Source organism: Delphinapterus leucas, chromosome 15 (genome assembly GCF_059928025.1).
Source record: "Delphinapterus leucas isolate spDelLeu-1000000601 "Yukka" chromosome 15, BTC_Dleu_Yukka2, whole genome shotgun sequence".
Lineage (NCBI taxonomy): Eukaryota > Metazoa > Chordata > Mammalia > Artiodactyla > Monodontidae > Delphinapterus > Delphinapterus leucas.
Window position 1 is genome coordinate 76,989,369 of NC_143143.1, and position 15,091 is coordinate 77,004,459.

The window sequence follows — 15,091 nt, forward strand, 5'->3', positions numbered from 1 at the left end:
GTTGAGACAATGAACAAATTAATGAACGATCTATCCCTAGATCATCATCACCTATTTTAACGATAGGCATATGGTCAGAACTCAATGTTTGCAGACAGAATACCGCACGATTCTGCTAAACCCAGGTGGCTAGGTCTCTTCACAGCTGGGGAAAACTGAGATTGGGGAAGTATATACCTGGGGTCCCTCTGCACAGCTTACGCTAGAAGCTTCCTTCCCAACTTCAGCATGGCGAATTCCTGGACACTGAGAAGAAAGAGCTTGCTTTCAGGGTGCGTCACAGTGACGTCACAGGAGTTTCCCCCAAAATGTCCCTACCCTGTGGAAGGGAAAAACTGGAATCTCGTAGGGCCGGAGGGTCAAAACACTCAGGCCAGACAGACGCTCGCAACGTTCCCGGAAGACCTCCCACCCTCGGGCCATAGAGACGAAAGGACAGAAGTGCCACCCTTGCGCAGCCGAGACCCCGCCCCCGTTCCGCGCCTCCAGCGGAAGCCGGAAGCAAAAGCGGGCCCTGCTAGCCCCGCGGCTCGGTGGTCTCGGAGGCTCCGCAGGATTGGGGAGAAGATGGCGGAAGAGGAGTGAGTGGGTTTTTCCGGGGCGGCGGAGGCGGCAGGGCTGGGCCCCATCGGGTGACTGCGAGCACCTCAGGCCGCCCTCCGGCCCCAGAAGGCGGAGCTCTTTGTGCTGGTTGGCCAGGACTGACCATGCCGGCGCCTGCGAGGAGGGCTGGAGGGACGGGCCTGGGCCATGCAGCCTCCTAGAGGTTGGACCCTCTGGCTAGGGATCGGCTGCCCAGCATAGGTCTCGAAAGCCGTCTTGCGGAAACCGCAAGCCAAATTTCACTTTCCTAGTTTTCGCATCCGCTGATTACGCAGCGCTTCGCTGCCTCCAGAAAGTCCCCCAGCTGCACCCCTTACGTAGCCAGTCACCTCCTCCATTGTAATGACTATTTTTCACATCTGTTTCCTTTAGTGAGTTTCATTTATTCGTTAACTGCTGGCCATCTACTCTATATCAGGCCCTGGTCACATGGTAGTGAAGGAGGCCGACCCTGAGCCGCTCTCAGGGAGCTTCCATTCTAGTGGAAAAAGAAGACCATAAATAGACTAGATGATTTCAGTGCTCTGGAGGAAACGGAGTGGTGTTGGTGTGTGGGAGGCTTCTCGGGAAGAGGTGACGTGCCACATGAAACCTTAGTGACCAGAAGGAGGGATAGGAGAGGAAACAAAAGGTGCAAAAGGCCAGGAGCAAGAAAGAGCCTAGTGCCTTTTTGAGGGACAGAAAGAACGGCAGGATGGCTGGAGTGTGGAGAGCAAGGGAGCTAACTGTACAAGATGAGATAAAGGGGGTGAAGGTGCCTCTGTCCTCCTGGTGCTGCTGGGGAAGGACCACTCGCAGTCCATCTACATACCTGCCAGGCACAGTCTGTTGCATGTTATAGGTGCCCCATCTATATTTGTGGAATGAGTATGTGAAAATGAACAAGGAACCAACCCCATGGTTGAACTTTGACTTCCTCACCTGACAATTTTTCATGCATGTCTTTTGGCCTGGTGGTCATTTCATTTAGTCACATTACTTATTGAGCATCTTCTCTGTCCCAGACACGAAATTGGGCCTCAGCAGCACAAAGCAAAAGAGGTGGTATGACTCAGTGATTTCAAGTTTGGACTTAAAGCTTGATTCTGCCACTGACTGATACTCGCCAAGTTATGCAATCTTTCTGAGCTTGTTATTCATGGGTAAAAAAGAGAAAGGAGTAGTGTCCACCTCAGGCTTATTAGGCCCATTAAATGAGACTTGGTATGTTACCTGGTTTCTGGAATTAAGCGGTACTCATAAAACATTAGTTGTTATAATCACAGTTACAGTGATCATTATGTCAATATCGTGCTAGTTTACAATCCCAACACAGTGTGAGGAGATAGTGTGAGGAACACAGCAGTAGTGTGGAGGAGGAGATTACAGAGGGGATTACATTTGGGCTTTTTGAACTCAGAGAAGGTTTTTGTAAAGTAGGGTAGAGCATTCTGACCAGATCAACAACTGGGCAAATTCAGTGGCTTCTTCAGCTTGCAGACTACCATCTAAGGAAAAGAATGTAAACTGGAGAAATAAGGCACTTAGTAAATAATGTTGGACCTTGGAATATGATGAGACTCCAGTTTGCTTCCCTTTAAATCCCCCATTAAGTGCCAAAGAGCAGACAGCCTTTGATTCTACACCGGTCCTGATTCCCCCTTGTCCCTGTCCTCTAAGTGTTTGCGTTCAGAGTACCTGAGGCCACTGGTACCCTCGTGCTGCAGCAGGAGGGAATCTTCCTAATCAGTTTCTCTCCGAGGCCTGCCTCTTGGCTGCAAGGGTTGTGAATCCCATCAAGCTCCGTGCCAAAGTTCTCTGTCTGGTTTGTGTGTGTGTGTTGGTAATTCGGGGCCCTTTTTCCTTTGTCTAATTCCGCTGCTTTTTATGTTCTCCAACAGGTTCTCCAATACAACTCATGAAGGTTTCAATGTCACCCTTCACACCACCCTGGCGGTCACTACGAAACTGGTGCGCCCGAGCCCCGCTAAGCCCATCCTCCCGGTGCAGACGGGGCAGCAGGCTCAGCAGGAGGAGCAGTCGAGCGGCATGACCATTTTCTTCAGCCTCCTGGTGCTCGGTGAGTGCGGGCCGCGGTGAGTGTGGCCCTCCGTGAGTGCGGCCTGCGGTGAGTGCGGCCCGCGGTGGGTGCGGCCCTTGGTGAGTGCGGGCCGCGGTGAGTGCGGGCCGCGGTGGGTGCGGCCCGGGGTGAGTGCGGGCCGCGGTGAGTGCGGCCCTCGGTGAGTGTGGCCCTCGGTGAGTGCGGCCCTGAGTGCGGCCCTCGGTGAGTGCGTGCGGCCCGCGGTGAGTGCGTGCGGAGACACCATCATCTGGCATTGAGAGTGTCTGTGTGTGCTGTTTGTGTGGTCAACCCCGTGTCAACCACTGTTGACTTGGTCAAGTCTTCCTGCTGTTTGGTTTTCACTTCAAACGCAGAGGGTCAGTGATCAGTCCGTTCATAACATCATAACAGGGTACTCCTTTTTCTTTATAAAATCATTGAGCTGAGCAATTCTGAAGAGCCCTTTATATATCTTAGACATCCTATGAAAGGAAAAATTAAAGAATTTTTGCTCTAGAGAGAACTTTGAACATCTAGTTGAGTGTATTTCAGACTCCTCTCCTGAGAGTCTCTGTGTGTTTCTGTGTAGGTGGTGGTAGGAGCAGGGGGTGGGGTGGGGCGTGAAATGGCAGAGCATCCAGCTTTCTGACCAGAGCAGCATTTTGTCCCTCGTACCCGTTAGGCCTCCACGTAAAATTTTACTTAGTTAAGAGGTTTGCTGTGAGTAAAAGATCACACACCCTTGCCCTAGCACACAGTTTTCCTTAACTTCCGTCATTCCCATTAACCATGGTCGTGACTTTTGCCATATCTATGTACCACCTGTGATGTTATTTACCTATATAATGTTTTTCTTTAAACAGATTCACTCTCTCAAACTGAAAATCTCATTTTATTCGACTTCCTTCTTTAACAGGTGAAGAAATTTAGGCCCAGAGAGGTTAAATTATTGACAGACCTGGTTTGGGGGAGACTAGAGGCTAATATCCAGGTTGCCAGACATCGGTCAAGAAGTTTAGATAAAAGGCAGTAACTTAGCTGCCCCCCAGAGACTATGGACAGTAGACACCTGTTTTAGTCCAGAAGACCAGTTGAAACTGCACAACCACTTTGGATCAGCTAAAGAAGAAATAGCTTCAAATATGACCCTCCAAACTTTTGTTTGAAGAGTGAAGTTGGAACGTTTACATTTTCTGCTTCTCTTTAATGATACTGAGTCATATTTCTGATTAGATCTTTTCATAAGAAAGGAAGGTACAAAAAAATGGAAAAGTGCAGAGTATTTCCATAGCCATAATAGATGGCTATTAGGACTGTTTTTTTGAGGAAAAGTGTAACTTCTTTCACATTTCTATTCAGACTCTGTTAATTAAATAATTTTAATAAGATACTAATTTTATTTAAAATCCCAGGACTCATCCTTGTCTTTCATAGTTTTTAAAAAACTTCTAAGTTGTACACTGAAAAAGTACACAAACCACAAGTGTACAATGTCCATTTAGATTTGATATGCCCAAATAATTTTTTACTCTTTCAGCGTAATTGAATTCTATTTCTAGGGGATTACTTTAACAATCAAGGAATCTTGTTTTGTTTTCTTTTTTTTCCTTTTGTTACAGTAGTTGAATACAAAGAAGAAAAGCAGTTCTTCCCTTGATCAAGAAGTCTTTAGTACCTGAATCCTTAAACCTGAAAGAGTATTATTAGTCTATTTACATTGTTGTCAGCATGATATGTTAGGAAATATAAAAGGCAAGCCTTGGGAAAAAAAACTTCTGTTTTGTAATCACTTTTTTCACCGGAGGGTGAGAAAGATAAGGCTTTCAAAGTAACTTTCAGGGTGTGGAGCGTCTAGGATTAGCTTGTGCCCGAGATCACAAAACAGGTTTTTATGATGTGCTTTTTAATCCAGACAAAATCCTGCCCACTTTTGGCCTCTTTGAGGCCAAAAAGGGCTGAACTGTATTTAGTAGTGCTGAATATTTCTATTGGATTGTCTTCTCTTTAAACAGATCATAAACCTATACTTTAGAATCATACTGATGTCAGATGGTTTCAGTTTTCACCTAATCAGTTGATGAGTTGGTATCTCCACTTTTTATGTGTAGGTCAGCATACATTAGAAGAGTGGAATGCTTTCTAAGTAAATTTGAAGGCATTTTTTTCCTCTGTTCTTGTATATCAACAAATTATTAAGTATCTTGTATATTTATTTGTGATTATGTGTCCAAACAGTGTAAATCTGATAAAGAAAAATAAAATGGCTGTTAATAGGTAACTTGCCAGCTCACTAAATATATAGACTAGTGAATTGCGGGAAATAGTCCATAGATTATTCTAGACTTCAGGAACTCATAACCTGGAACGGATTTACCACTTTTGTTTACTATTTTAGTCAGGTCAAATGAAATTGTAACTTTTGTGTGGAAAGGATGCCAAAACTCTGGTTACTTTTGACTTTTAGAAGCTTGAAATCAGTTGACTTACACTTAACCCTTGCTGATCTTTGACTCCACAGAGACAATAGTGAGTCATTATTATTGACTTAGAGTTAACTATTAGCATCATTTGACACATTTTATGGGCCATTAAATTTAATGGAGTTGTTAAAATTGACATGCCTATGTTTCAATATATTTTCTGTAATTAAAACTTCAGGCATGAAAAATTGGAAACATTAACTTGTACCCATACCCTCCATATGGCACAGAAGTTTTTGTCCCTTCTTGCTCTGTTTTTTCCCAAGTGTACTTGAAAACATGCACTTGTATGTGTATATATACATGTGTACATTCGTAAGCACATACACACCAACAGGCACATATAGTTTGGAGTTTGTTTTAATACAAGTGGGGTCCTATAACTTGCCTTTTCATCTTACAGAATGTCTTGGAGATTTTTCCATGTTAGTCTTTTTGTATCTACCTCATTCTTTTTTTAAGAAAAAGGATGTGTATGTGGTAAAATAAACATAACATAAAATTTACCATTTCAAAGTGCACTATTTAGTGGCATTTAGTACATTCACAGTACTGGGCAACCATCACCATTATCTAGTTCTAGAACATTTTCATCACCCTAAAAGGAAACCCAGTTCCTATTAAAAGCAGTCCCTCCCCATTCCGTCCCCTCAGTCTCTGGTAAACACTGTTCTGCTGTCTCTAGGAATTTGCCTACTCAGAATATCTCATACAATTGGAACCATACAATATGTGACCTTTTATGTCTGGCTTCTTTCACTTGGCATATGTTTTCAAGCTTCATCCATGTTGTGGCATGTCAGAATTCCCTTCCTTTTTTATGGCTGAATAATATTCCACATTATGTTTATCCATTCATCACTTGATGGGCATTTGGGTTGTTTCCACCTTTTGGCTACTGTGAATAGTGCGGCTATGAACATTTTTGTACTTTTTTTTTTTTTTTTTCTTTTGCGGTATGCGGGCCTCTCACTGTTATGGCCTCTCCCATTGTGGAGCACAGGCTCCGGATGCACAGGCCCAGCGGCCGTGGCTCATGGGCCCAGCCGCTCCACGGCATGTGGGATCTTCCTGGACCGGGGCATGAACCCGTGTCCCCTGCATCGGCAGGCAGACTCTCAACCACTGCGCCACCAGGGAAGCCCCTTTGTACGGGTTTTTATGTGGGCATATGTTTTTATTTCTGTTGGGTACATACTTAGGAGTGGAATTGCTGGGTTAAGTGGTTACTGTACGTGTAACTTTCTCAGGAACTGCCAAACTTTTCCACAGAGGCTGCACCATTTTACATTCCCACCAGCAATGCACAAGGGTTCCAGTTTCTCTCCATCCTTGTCAACACTTGTTATGTTAATTATAGCCTAGGGTGTGAAGTTTTATCTCATTGTGTTGGTTTTTTTTTGTTTCTCATTGTGGGTTTTTTTGTTTTGTTTTGTTTTGTTTTTTGCTGTACGCGGTCCTCTCACTGCTGTGGCCTCTCCCATTGCGGAGCACAGGCTCTGGACACGCAGGCTCAGCGGCCATGGCTCACGGGCCCAGCCGCTCTGCGGCATGTGGGATCCTCCTGGACCGGGGCACGAACCTGAGTCCCCTGCATCGGCAGGTGGACTCTCAACCACTGCGCCACCAGGGATGTCCTCATTGTGGTTTTGATTTGCATTTTTCTAATGATTAATGCTGATGAGCATCTTTTCATGTGTTTATTGGCCATTTGCATCTCTTTAGAGAAGTGTCAGTTTAAGTCTTTTGCCCATTTTAAAATTGTGTTGTCTTTTTGTTGTTGAGTTGTCAGAGTTCTTTATATACTCTGGACACTAGACCTTTATCAGACATATGACTTAAAAATATTTTCTCCGATTCTATGGGTTGTCTTTGCAGATCTCCTTCTTTTTATAGCTGAAGACCATTCCCTGGCATTGATCATTCTTATATGTAGCTCTCTCCATTGAGAGAGCTTTCTCTTTTGCTCTTAAAGCTGCAAATAGTTGTGGGACTTATGAGAAGAAACTGTAAACTTTTTTCATCCAGCTTGGTGCAAAGAAAGAGCAGAAACTGATTCCACTCCTTACATCAATTTTCTGTCTACTTATGTGCTTACCTGCCTGCCTTTTTAGGCAATAGGCGTTCTCATTGGTTACATGTACTAATGCATTGGAACTTTTTTCTTGCTGTTAGTATTTAATGTAGGATTTTTCTAACTAGGCTAAATATTTATAATACAATAACACCACAGATTGATAGTTTAGAGCACAGAATGAAAGGAGGACAAAATTTCTGTATTTACAGCTGTTTCCTTTCTCTGGCCACCTGGTGCTTCTTGGTGGGACTAAAGATAATCTAATTTGTCAGTGTGGGCTCTGAGGGTGGCCAGTTCACAGCCATGCAGATTGTTTAAACATTTCCTTTTACAAAAAAAAAAAAAGGCAACACATTTATTTTTAGTACTATCAAGGTAATACTTTGATTGATGAGATGGCATACCACCTAGGTGCCTAGTAAGAGAAAAAGACATGCACACTAACATTTGGGTCTTGAAATTACATTTAGGAGTTATTTATGCAAAAGTGTGCTTTTTTTTTTTGTTCAGAAATATGTATTCCTTTCAAATAGTTTTACATCTTTCTGTTTCTTTTCTTTCATGACGACACCCCTGTGAGGAAAGTCAGACGTTATTCTTATTTTGCTGGTTGAGGAATGAAGGCCGCAGGGAGGGAGGTGGTGGGTGCCCAGGATTAAGGGCACAGGGTTGGAATTAAGCTCAACCCTGTGGCGCCTACCAGCGGTGTGACCTCTCTAAGCCTCGGCTTTTATCTTGAATCAAAGGAGGTAGTGGTGATAACAGCTCATTCAGAGAGGGGTGTTGAGGGTCAAATGAGACAGCGTTTGGGAAGTGCTCGATACAGTGCCTGGCTCATGGGAAGCCCTCAATCAGTGGGAGCCCCAGTACCCATCTGGGGAGCAAACACCCCATCTTCAAGTCTCTGATGCTCTTATCACCAAACCAATATTAACTTTGTTCTGTTTTTTTTTTGTTGTTGTTCTTCTTTTGTGTGTGTGTGTGTGTGTGTGTGTTCTGTTTTTTAAAACACCATTACTTCCTTCTGCATTAAAAGAGAACAATCATGTGGTGGCAAGATACTTTGTGTCAACATATATTCTGTTGCAGCTCTAGTTGCATAAAAGTGATTGATTTCATTAACTTCCTCCTCACCATTGAGGATCATTTCTCAGAATCAGGGAAATTTGAATAATTTTAAGTGGTTGCATAAGGTTTACAGCTTAGAATAGCGGTAGATGTCTGTTGCTCTTTCGACAACTGGAAAACAAACTGGTTCAGGCATGTAAAGAAATACGGAGAAAATGTAGTGAACACCATGCAGCTACCTCCTGGTTAAGAAATAAGAAATTGAAAACACAGCTGAAGTTTACTGTGTCATTGTCAGTTGTCCATTTCCCTGGCAGCCTCCTAGAAATAACCCCTGCCTTGGACTTGGTGTTTATCATTCAAAGTTGGGCTGTTTTCTAGGGGCAGGACAGGAATAAAGACGAAGACGTAGAGAATGGACTTGAGGACATGGGGAGGGGGAAGGGTAAGCTGGGGCAAAGTGAGAGTGGCATGGACATATATACACTACCAAATGTAAAATAGATAGCTAGTGGGAAGCAGCCGCATAGCATAGGGAGATCAGCTCAGTGCTTTGTGACCACCTAGAGGGGTGGGTTAGGGAGGGTGGGAGGGAGACGCACGAGGGAGGAGATATGGGGATATATGTATACTATAGCTGATTCACTTTGTTATAAAGCAGAAACTAACACACCATTGTTAAGCAATTATACTCCAATAAAGATGTTAAAAAAATAATTTTAAAAAAAGTCTTATTTTTTCCCACAGCTATCTGCATCATATTGGTGCATCTACTGATCCGATACAGATTACATTTCTTGCCAGAGAGCGTTGCTGTTGTCTCTTTAGGTAAGTGCTTATTGGTGATCCTATAATAAAAGCACTAACTATACCACTTTTTGAGTGCCTCCAAAGTGCTAGGAACCACAAGAGATGTGGTGTATACCTGAGCTCATTTCATTGTCACTGCAAGCTGCCATGAGGGTGTTATGATCCCATTTTACAGATGAGGACACTGGGGGCTCAGGCATGATGACCTCCTAAAGGTCACATAGAAGCCCCTCTATCCAACTTGAGAGCCCTTTCTACTTCTAGAACCACCTTCAGGGCACATCCAAGGCTTTTATCCGCTTATTATATTGTAGTTACTTTATTTCTAGTTTCAAGTTGCCTACCAATGATATTTATTTTTTTCTTATCACCACTGCTTTTTAAGTTAATTTTATATATAAAATTATATATACTTTATAAGTTTTCTTTGCCTTGTAGATCTGGTTTAGTATATTTAGAAATTCTTTCCCAATATAGCGATGGTTTGGGTTAGCTTTGGAAATGAACATTCACACTGTTTATTCTAAGGTCTACTACTAGGCTGTGCTGTCACTCGACTAAGGCGAAGAATTGACAGTTAATTCATAGAAACACTGAATTTTACAGCCGGAAGAGGCTCTCACTTTAAGGTTTAGGATGGAGGAATGGCTCACTTTAATGTCAGTCAGATCTAAGGTCTTCAGAGAGCATTCCATTCTACCTCACTTATATTTCCCTCTTTTGTTTCCTGTGGCAATTAGCTGTTAAGATAATTAGCCTCTATTTAGAATGTATGAATCACTGTAATCACAGTTGACCTCACATGTAAGTTCATTGAAGTGGTTAATGAAGCAGGGACCTTACTTTTCAGTAAGTATTAAAATGAAGATGTAGGTGGGGAAGCTTAAGGGATAGTAAATAGGGTTTCACTAAGGCCAGCCAAAGCTTTCATCAGCCTATTATATTGTAGTTACTTTTACTAGTTTCCACTTGCCTACTGATAATATTTAATTTTCCTTATCACCACTGGTGCTTTATAAGTTAATTTTCTTTGCCTTAGATCTGGTTTAGTATAGTATTTAGTATTTTTCGCAATATATCAGCAGCTTAGGTTAGCTTTAGAAATGAATGATCAGACTCTGTTCATTCTCCTTCCCCTACCAGTACCAGCATTCCTACTACTCTGTTTCAGCCCCTCCTATATTTTCCCTGGACTTCACAGTACTACTAAGTGCCAGGTTCTGGCCTATGAGCTTTCACATTGCCATCTCATTTAAGTCCCGTAACCCCCAGGTGATGCCATATTTTAAGGAAGATGTACCACTGGATAATTTTGATCTTCAGTAAAGAGTTAGAAATCAATTTTACTCAGAGTTCCTGCTCTCTACTGAGCAGTCTCTTCAGCTACACATCCTGGCAGATTCTAACAAACTTAGTTAACAAGAGCCTTAGAGCTCTAAGAAGAGGAGGATCATTTGTTAGCATTCCTTTCCTGATATTAGGCACCTCGAAAATAACCTATATAGCTAATACCTATTATTCTGGGGCATTCAGTAAAGACTTAAAAAGCCACTGCAAGGAAGTTACAGTTTTGTGGTCAGTTTACATAGTTTCTTAAGAATAAGACCTATAGTTGGTGTGTATTTAGGTATTGTGCACATGGAAATTTAAGTGGTGGTTCTTGTAATTTGGTTTGGAATGTCAGGTTCCTCACTGTCTCTTGAATGTTTCAGTAACTGCAGGTCACTGAACACCAGTGCTTGTACAAGGACTTACAGCGACATTGTTGTGTGCCTACCTAAGGGCCACTCCCCCTCCATGAAAACAGAACCCTCGCTTTGACCCCGTGTCTTTCCACAGTGTGGTCAAGGAAGGTGGGCCCCTCCTCCAGGTCAAGATTGGTTTTCTCCATCGTGGTAATTGTTTCAAAGGGGTGGAGGCAGCAGGCAGTGTGAAACCCAGGTCTGGCCAGTGAGACCGAGGGGAAGTGTGCTGGGGTGAGGAGTTTTGGAAACATTTTTCCTCTCTGATAAAAAGAGAAATTTCCCCTTCCTTTGATGCTGTTGTATGAGGATGTGATGCCAGGAGCACTGGTAGCCATCTTGCAATCACTGTGGCTCAAAGACGAAGCCAGAATGCTGAGGCTTGCCAAGGGGACAGATGGGAAGCCCAGATTCTTGACTGCACTGTTGTTTTGTAGAATTGATAGCCCCGAAACTACCTATCTCAGAGCTGCCTGTTACATGAGATAATAAACATCCATTGTTTAAGCCATTTTTAGTCAGGTGTTCTTTTACTTGCAGAGGAAAACATCTTAACTGATATAGGACTCTTTCCATTCAATGGACAAAATCAATTCAAAATGATTCAAAGAAAACAGATATTGGTGTGGGTGGAGTTGCACACCCATTGGCTCATGGCACCAAAAAACCTACAGGCAGTGCCAGCTTCAGACTTCGCTGGATCAAGTCTCCCGGACTCCGTTTTTCTCCATTCTCAACAGTGCTTCCCTTTGTTTTGGCTTCACTCTAAGGCGGGGTCTCTCCACATGGTAAGACTTGACAGCTTCAGGCTTGCTGTCCTTACAGTAGCAGTCACGCTGGGAAAGGTGGCCTCCTCTTCCCCCTGCTTCCACCAGAAGTTGTAGGATGAAGTCTGACCAAATGGCCACCCCAGAACTGGACATGGAGTGGAGCAGTGCCGGGGGTCAGCAAAGGCTGTCCGTCCACAAGGTTTCTTTCTTTGCTGATGTTGCGCAAATAACTGTAGCCTATACAGCTAGGGCTTGGGAGTGGGTGATGGAAAGTCAGTCTTGCTTTCAGTACTTATTTGCTAACTCAGGTGATTGGAATACTAAGAGCACTTCTAGGGAGAGTACTGGGGTCCAGAAAGGACTTTTTGTTATATTAGAGGACATTTGGTTAAAATTTAGAAATGCTGACAAAGCTATCAAAGTAGTTCTGTATTTCATAAAGCTATGTAAATGGAAGGAAAACTTCTTTCTCCTACTGGAGCAAAGTGTAACAAAATATTGAGATATCCACCGTTTCAAGAATTTCCAACTTTTGTGCCAAAAAAGAATCTAGATGAAGCTGCCAGAGAAAATGGGGTTTTCATTCTTTCAGGGGTAAGTTTTCCTAGCCTACTTTTTCTAACCAGAAGTTACTTTTTAGTCCACAGTCATTTAGAGATACTGTTGGCCTTTTTTTTTTTTTTTTTTTTTTTTGCGGTACGCGGGCCTCTCGCTGTTGTGGCCTCTCCCGTTGCGGAGCAGAGGCTCCGGACGCGCAGGCTCAGCGGCCATGGCTCACGGGCCCAGCCGCTCCGCGGCATGTGGGATCTTCCCGGACCGGGGCACGAACCCGGTCCCTTGAATCGGCAGGCGGACTCTCAACCACTACGCCACCAGGGAAGCCCACTGTTGGCCTTTTGTGTTAAGCATTCAGAGTTCCTAAGAAGTCGTAGGTATAGAAGAGGACTATCTGTACTCAAAAAGCACATTTCCGCTCTTCTATTTTATTGTATTTTCAAATGAATCGAGACTTTTTTCATTCTTTATAAAAGCATAGTATCAACATGAAGTTCTAAAGCTATTTCCTTGGCCCTTGTTCAAAGCTTTCAGATACTTTCTATACTTAGGGAATTCTGTAGTTCGGGCCTTTAAAAAATGTATATATATATTTTTCACACTTAGCTATAAAGAAGAAAAATCCTTTTCATTGACAACCAGCTCTTTTTATCATGCTTCCTTCTCTTCCAAACCACGTGTAGACGCACACATGCCCATCAGATGACTTGACTTGGTTTGAGCTTCAATCATTTTTTGTGTTCTTCACTTTTTACTGTTCTTTCCATGTATTAGTAAAGTTCACATATTTATTTTTATTGGCCATATAGTGCTGATTCACTGTTCATATATTTTGGGCTGAAATTGGTAAGGAGTGAAAATGAAATAGTTGTACTGCCTACTGTCCTCTGTTGTATATAGCAAAAATAGGAATAAATTTTTTTTTCATAGTCATACTTTATCGTAGAGTGAGGAAAGGCCTGAGTGGGGCTAAGAATGGAATTTGACTACAAAATGCCAGGGTTTAGCCTGAATACCGCTGATAGTTAGAAAAACCGTATTTTAACTTGTAACTGGATCTGATTGAATCATTGAATAAATAGGAGTACACAAATGTGCTTCCTTGTCATAACCTGCTTAACTATGTTTGTGCTTTTAGTTATATTAACTCCTTGTTTTGACTAAAGGATTGAAATTTTTTTTTTTTTTTAAGAGTAGGGCTCTTTTTGTCAATGGGGGTTTTGAGTGGAAGACGAAAAAAAAATCACTCAGTTCCTGAGTTGTTGACTGAAGGTAATTCTGGGAAAAAGTATATATATAGTGATTGTATTCTAATTGTACTTAAGTTCTAAAAACGTTTTTTTTAGAGAAAACTTAAAGCAAGAATCCTGACTGTAACTCTAACAGCTTTCCTGACTTTTTAGACTGTGAGAGTCCAATTGTGATGCAGCTTGAGCTGTCCCATGGGTAACTCTCCCTGAGTCTCAGGTACTTTGATTTTTGTTAGAGAAGAAACAGGCATTCATTTGTTGGCATTAGAGTAGCTGTCTCAGAGGTAGAGGCCAAAATTGGTTGTCACATTGACAAAATGATCACCTTAGACTCTAAGGATTTTCAGGGCTGTCGCATTCCAAGGAAGAGTGCTAGCGCAGACTTTTAGCCTCTGTGTTTCTGGAAACATGGCTCAGAGGTGACAATTTATTCTTGGAACATCTTGTTGCTCGTTAGCTGCCGTTAGCTAAACGTGTGCTCTGTGTGTAATAGTGCATATGCTTTTGCCTGGAGTCTTGCTCTGATTCTCCTTAGTTTTATGGTCACCTGCTCTTGGCTCAGCATTTTTTCATCTTAAAGTTGTATTTTATACTTAAATCTTTTAGATATGTCAGAATAGCGAGGTAGTCTGAACTTTAAAGGAAGAAAGGTTGTTAAAGGATTGCATTTGGAAACTTGCTACATCTGGGCTGATTTCTATAAATTTCCTCTTTTGCCACATAAACGTTCTCAACAGAACAGAAAGGAATAACATTCCACTGAAAAAGTAAGCTACCTTAAAAACAAAATATATAAACAGCATTTCCCCAGAAAACAGAGAGACAGCTCTGGGGTCCTGATTCTCATCTTCCTGGCAGGTCTTCTGTCTTTCAGAATACTATCTTTGGAGTATCTATTTTAGTATAGGTAGCAGCATCAAGGACTGGAATTTCAAAATCACCTTATTATAGCGTAAGTGATTCTATGATTATAGCTAACAAAATGTGCTAACAATATTTTGAAGTATTTTCAAAAAATCATTTGTGGTTAAAAACATATTACATGAGTAATTATATTCCTTTCTGCCCTATCCTGTAGTAGCAGGGCTGTCTCCTCATGGTAATCAGGATTAGTCACCCCTGCCAATGTGGTAGCCTTGGTAGCCTGTTTCTAGGCCTGCTGGTCTGTTGGCACAAAAAGCCCAAAGTGACCAGGCAGCAGCCATTGTAACTCTTACTATGTGAACTCTGGTGGAAATGTCCCCTTCTGGGAGCCAGGTTCTTTCGACCCACCGAGCCTAAAGTTTCAGGCTAAGGAAGCAGAAATCCTCCAAGCAGGAATCCCCACTCTTAAGTGAGTTGCTGAGAGTGGTGGTGAGTGGTGTACCCGTTGTGTGCTGCACCCATGCTTGCCTGTTGGGGATGTACCGCCCTATAACGGCCACTGGTTTCAGGAGTATACCGCACCCTGGAGGAGTGTGCCATTCCTTACAATATGTCACCTCCAAGCTGGTGCCTCAGCTCCATTTTTTTTTTTTTTAAATTTTCATTATTTATTTATTTTTGGCTGTGTTGGGTCTTCGTTGCCGCGCGTGGGCTTTCTTTAGTTGTGGCGAGCAGGGGCTGCTCTTCATTGCGGTGCGCAGGCTTCTCATTGCGGTGGCTTCTCTTATCGCAGAGCACGGTCTCTAGGGTGCGCGGGCTCAGTTGCTCTGC

At 42.8% G+C, this 15,091-nt stretch overlaps 1 protein-coding gene across 7 annotated transcripts in view; it reads left to right on the forward strand.

Moving 5' to 3' along the window:
- The first annotated feature begins 409 nt into the window (after positions 1-409).
- The window catches only part of SLC9A8 (solute carrier family 9 member A8), a 72,397-nt gene continuing 57,715 nt past the window's right edge, over positions 410-15,091 (forward strand). The window contains exons 1-3 of one of the 7 annotated variants that reach the window (XM_089897044.1): positions 410-581; positions 2,484-2,662; positions 9,017-9,097. In XM_089897044.1, the coding sequence (XP_089753170.1) occupies positions 568-581; positions 2,484-2,662; positions 9,017-9,097 (274 nt within the window). In that variant the 5' untranslated portion in view covers positions 410-567. The remainder of the gene's footprint in view (positions 582-2,483; positions 2,663-9,016; positions 9,098-15,091) is intronic. The other 6 variants (XM_089897045.1, XM_022597431.3, XM_022597435.3 and 3 more) reach the window with 6 other exon arrangements.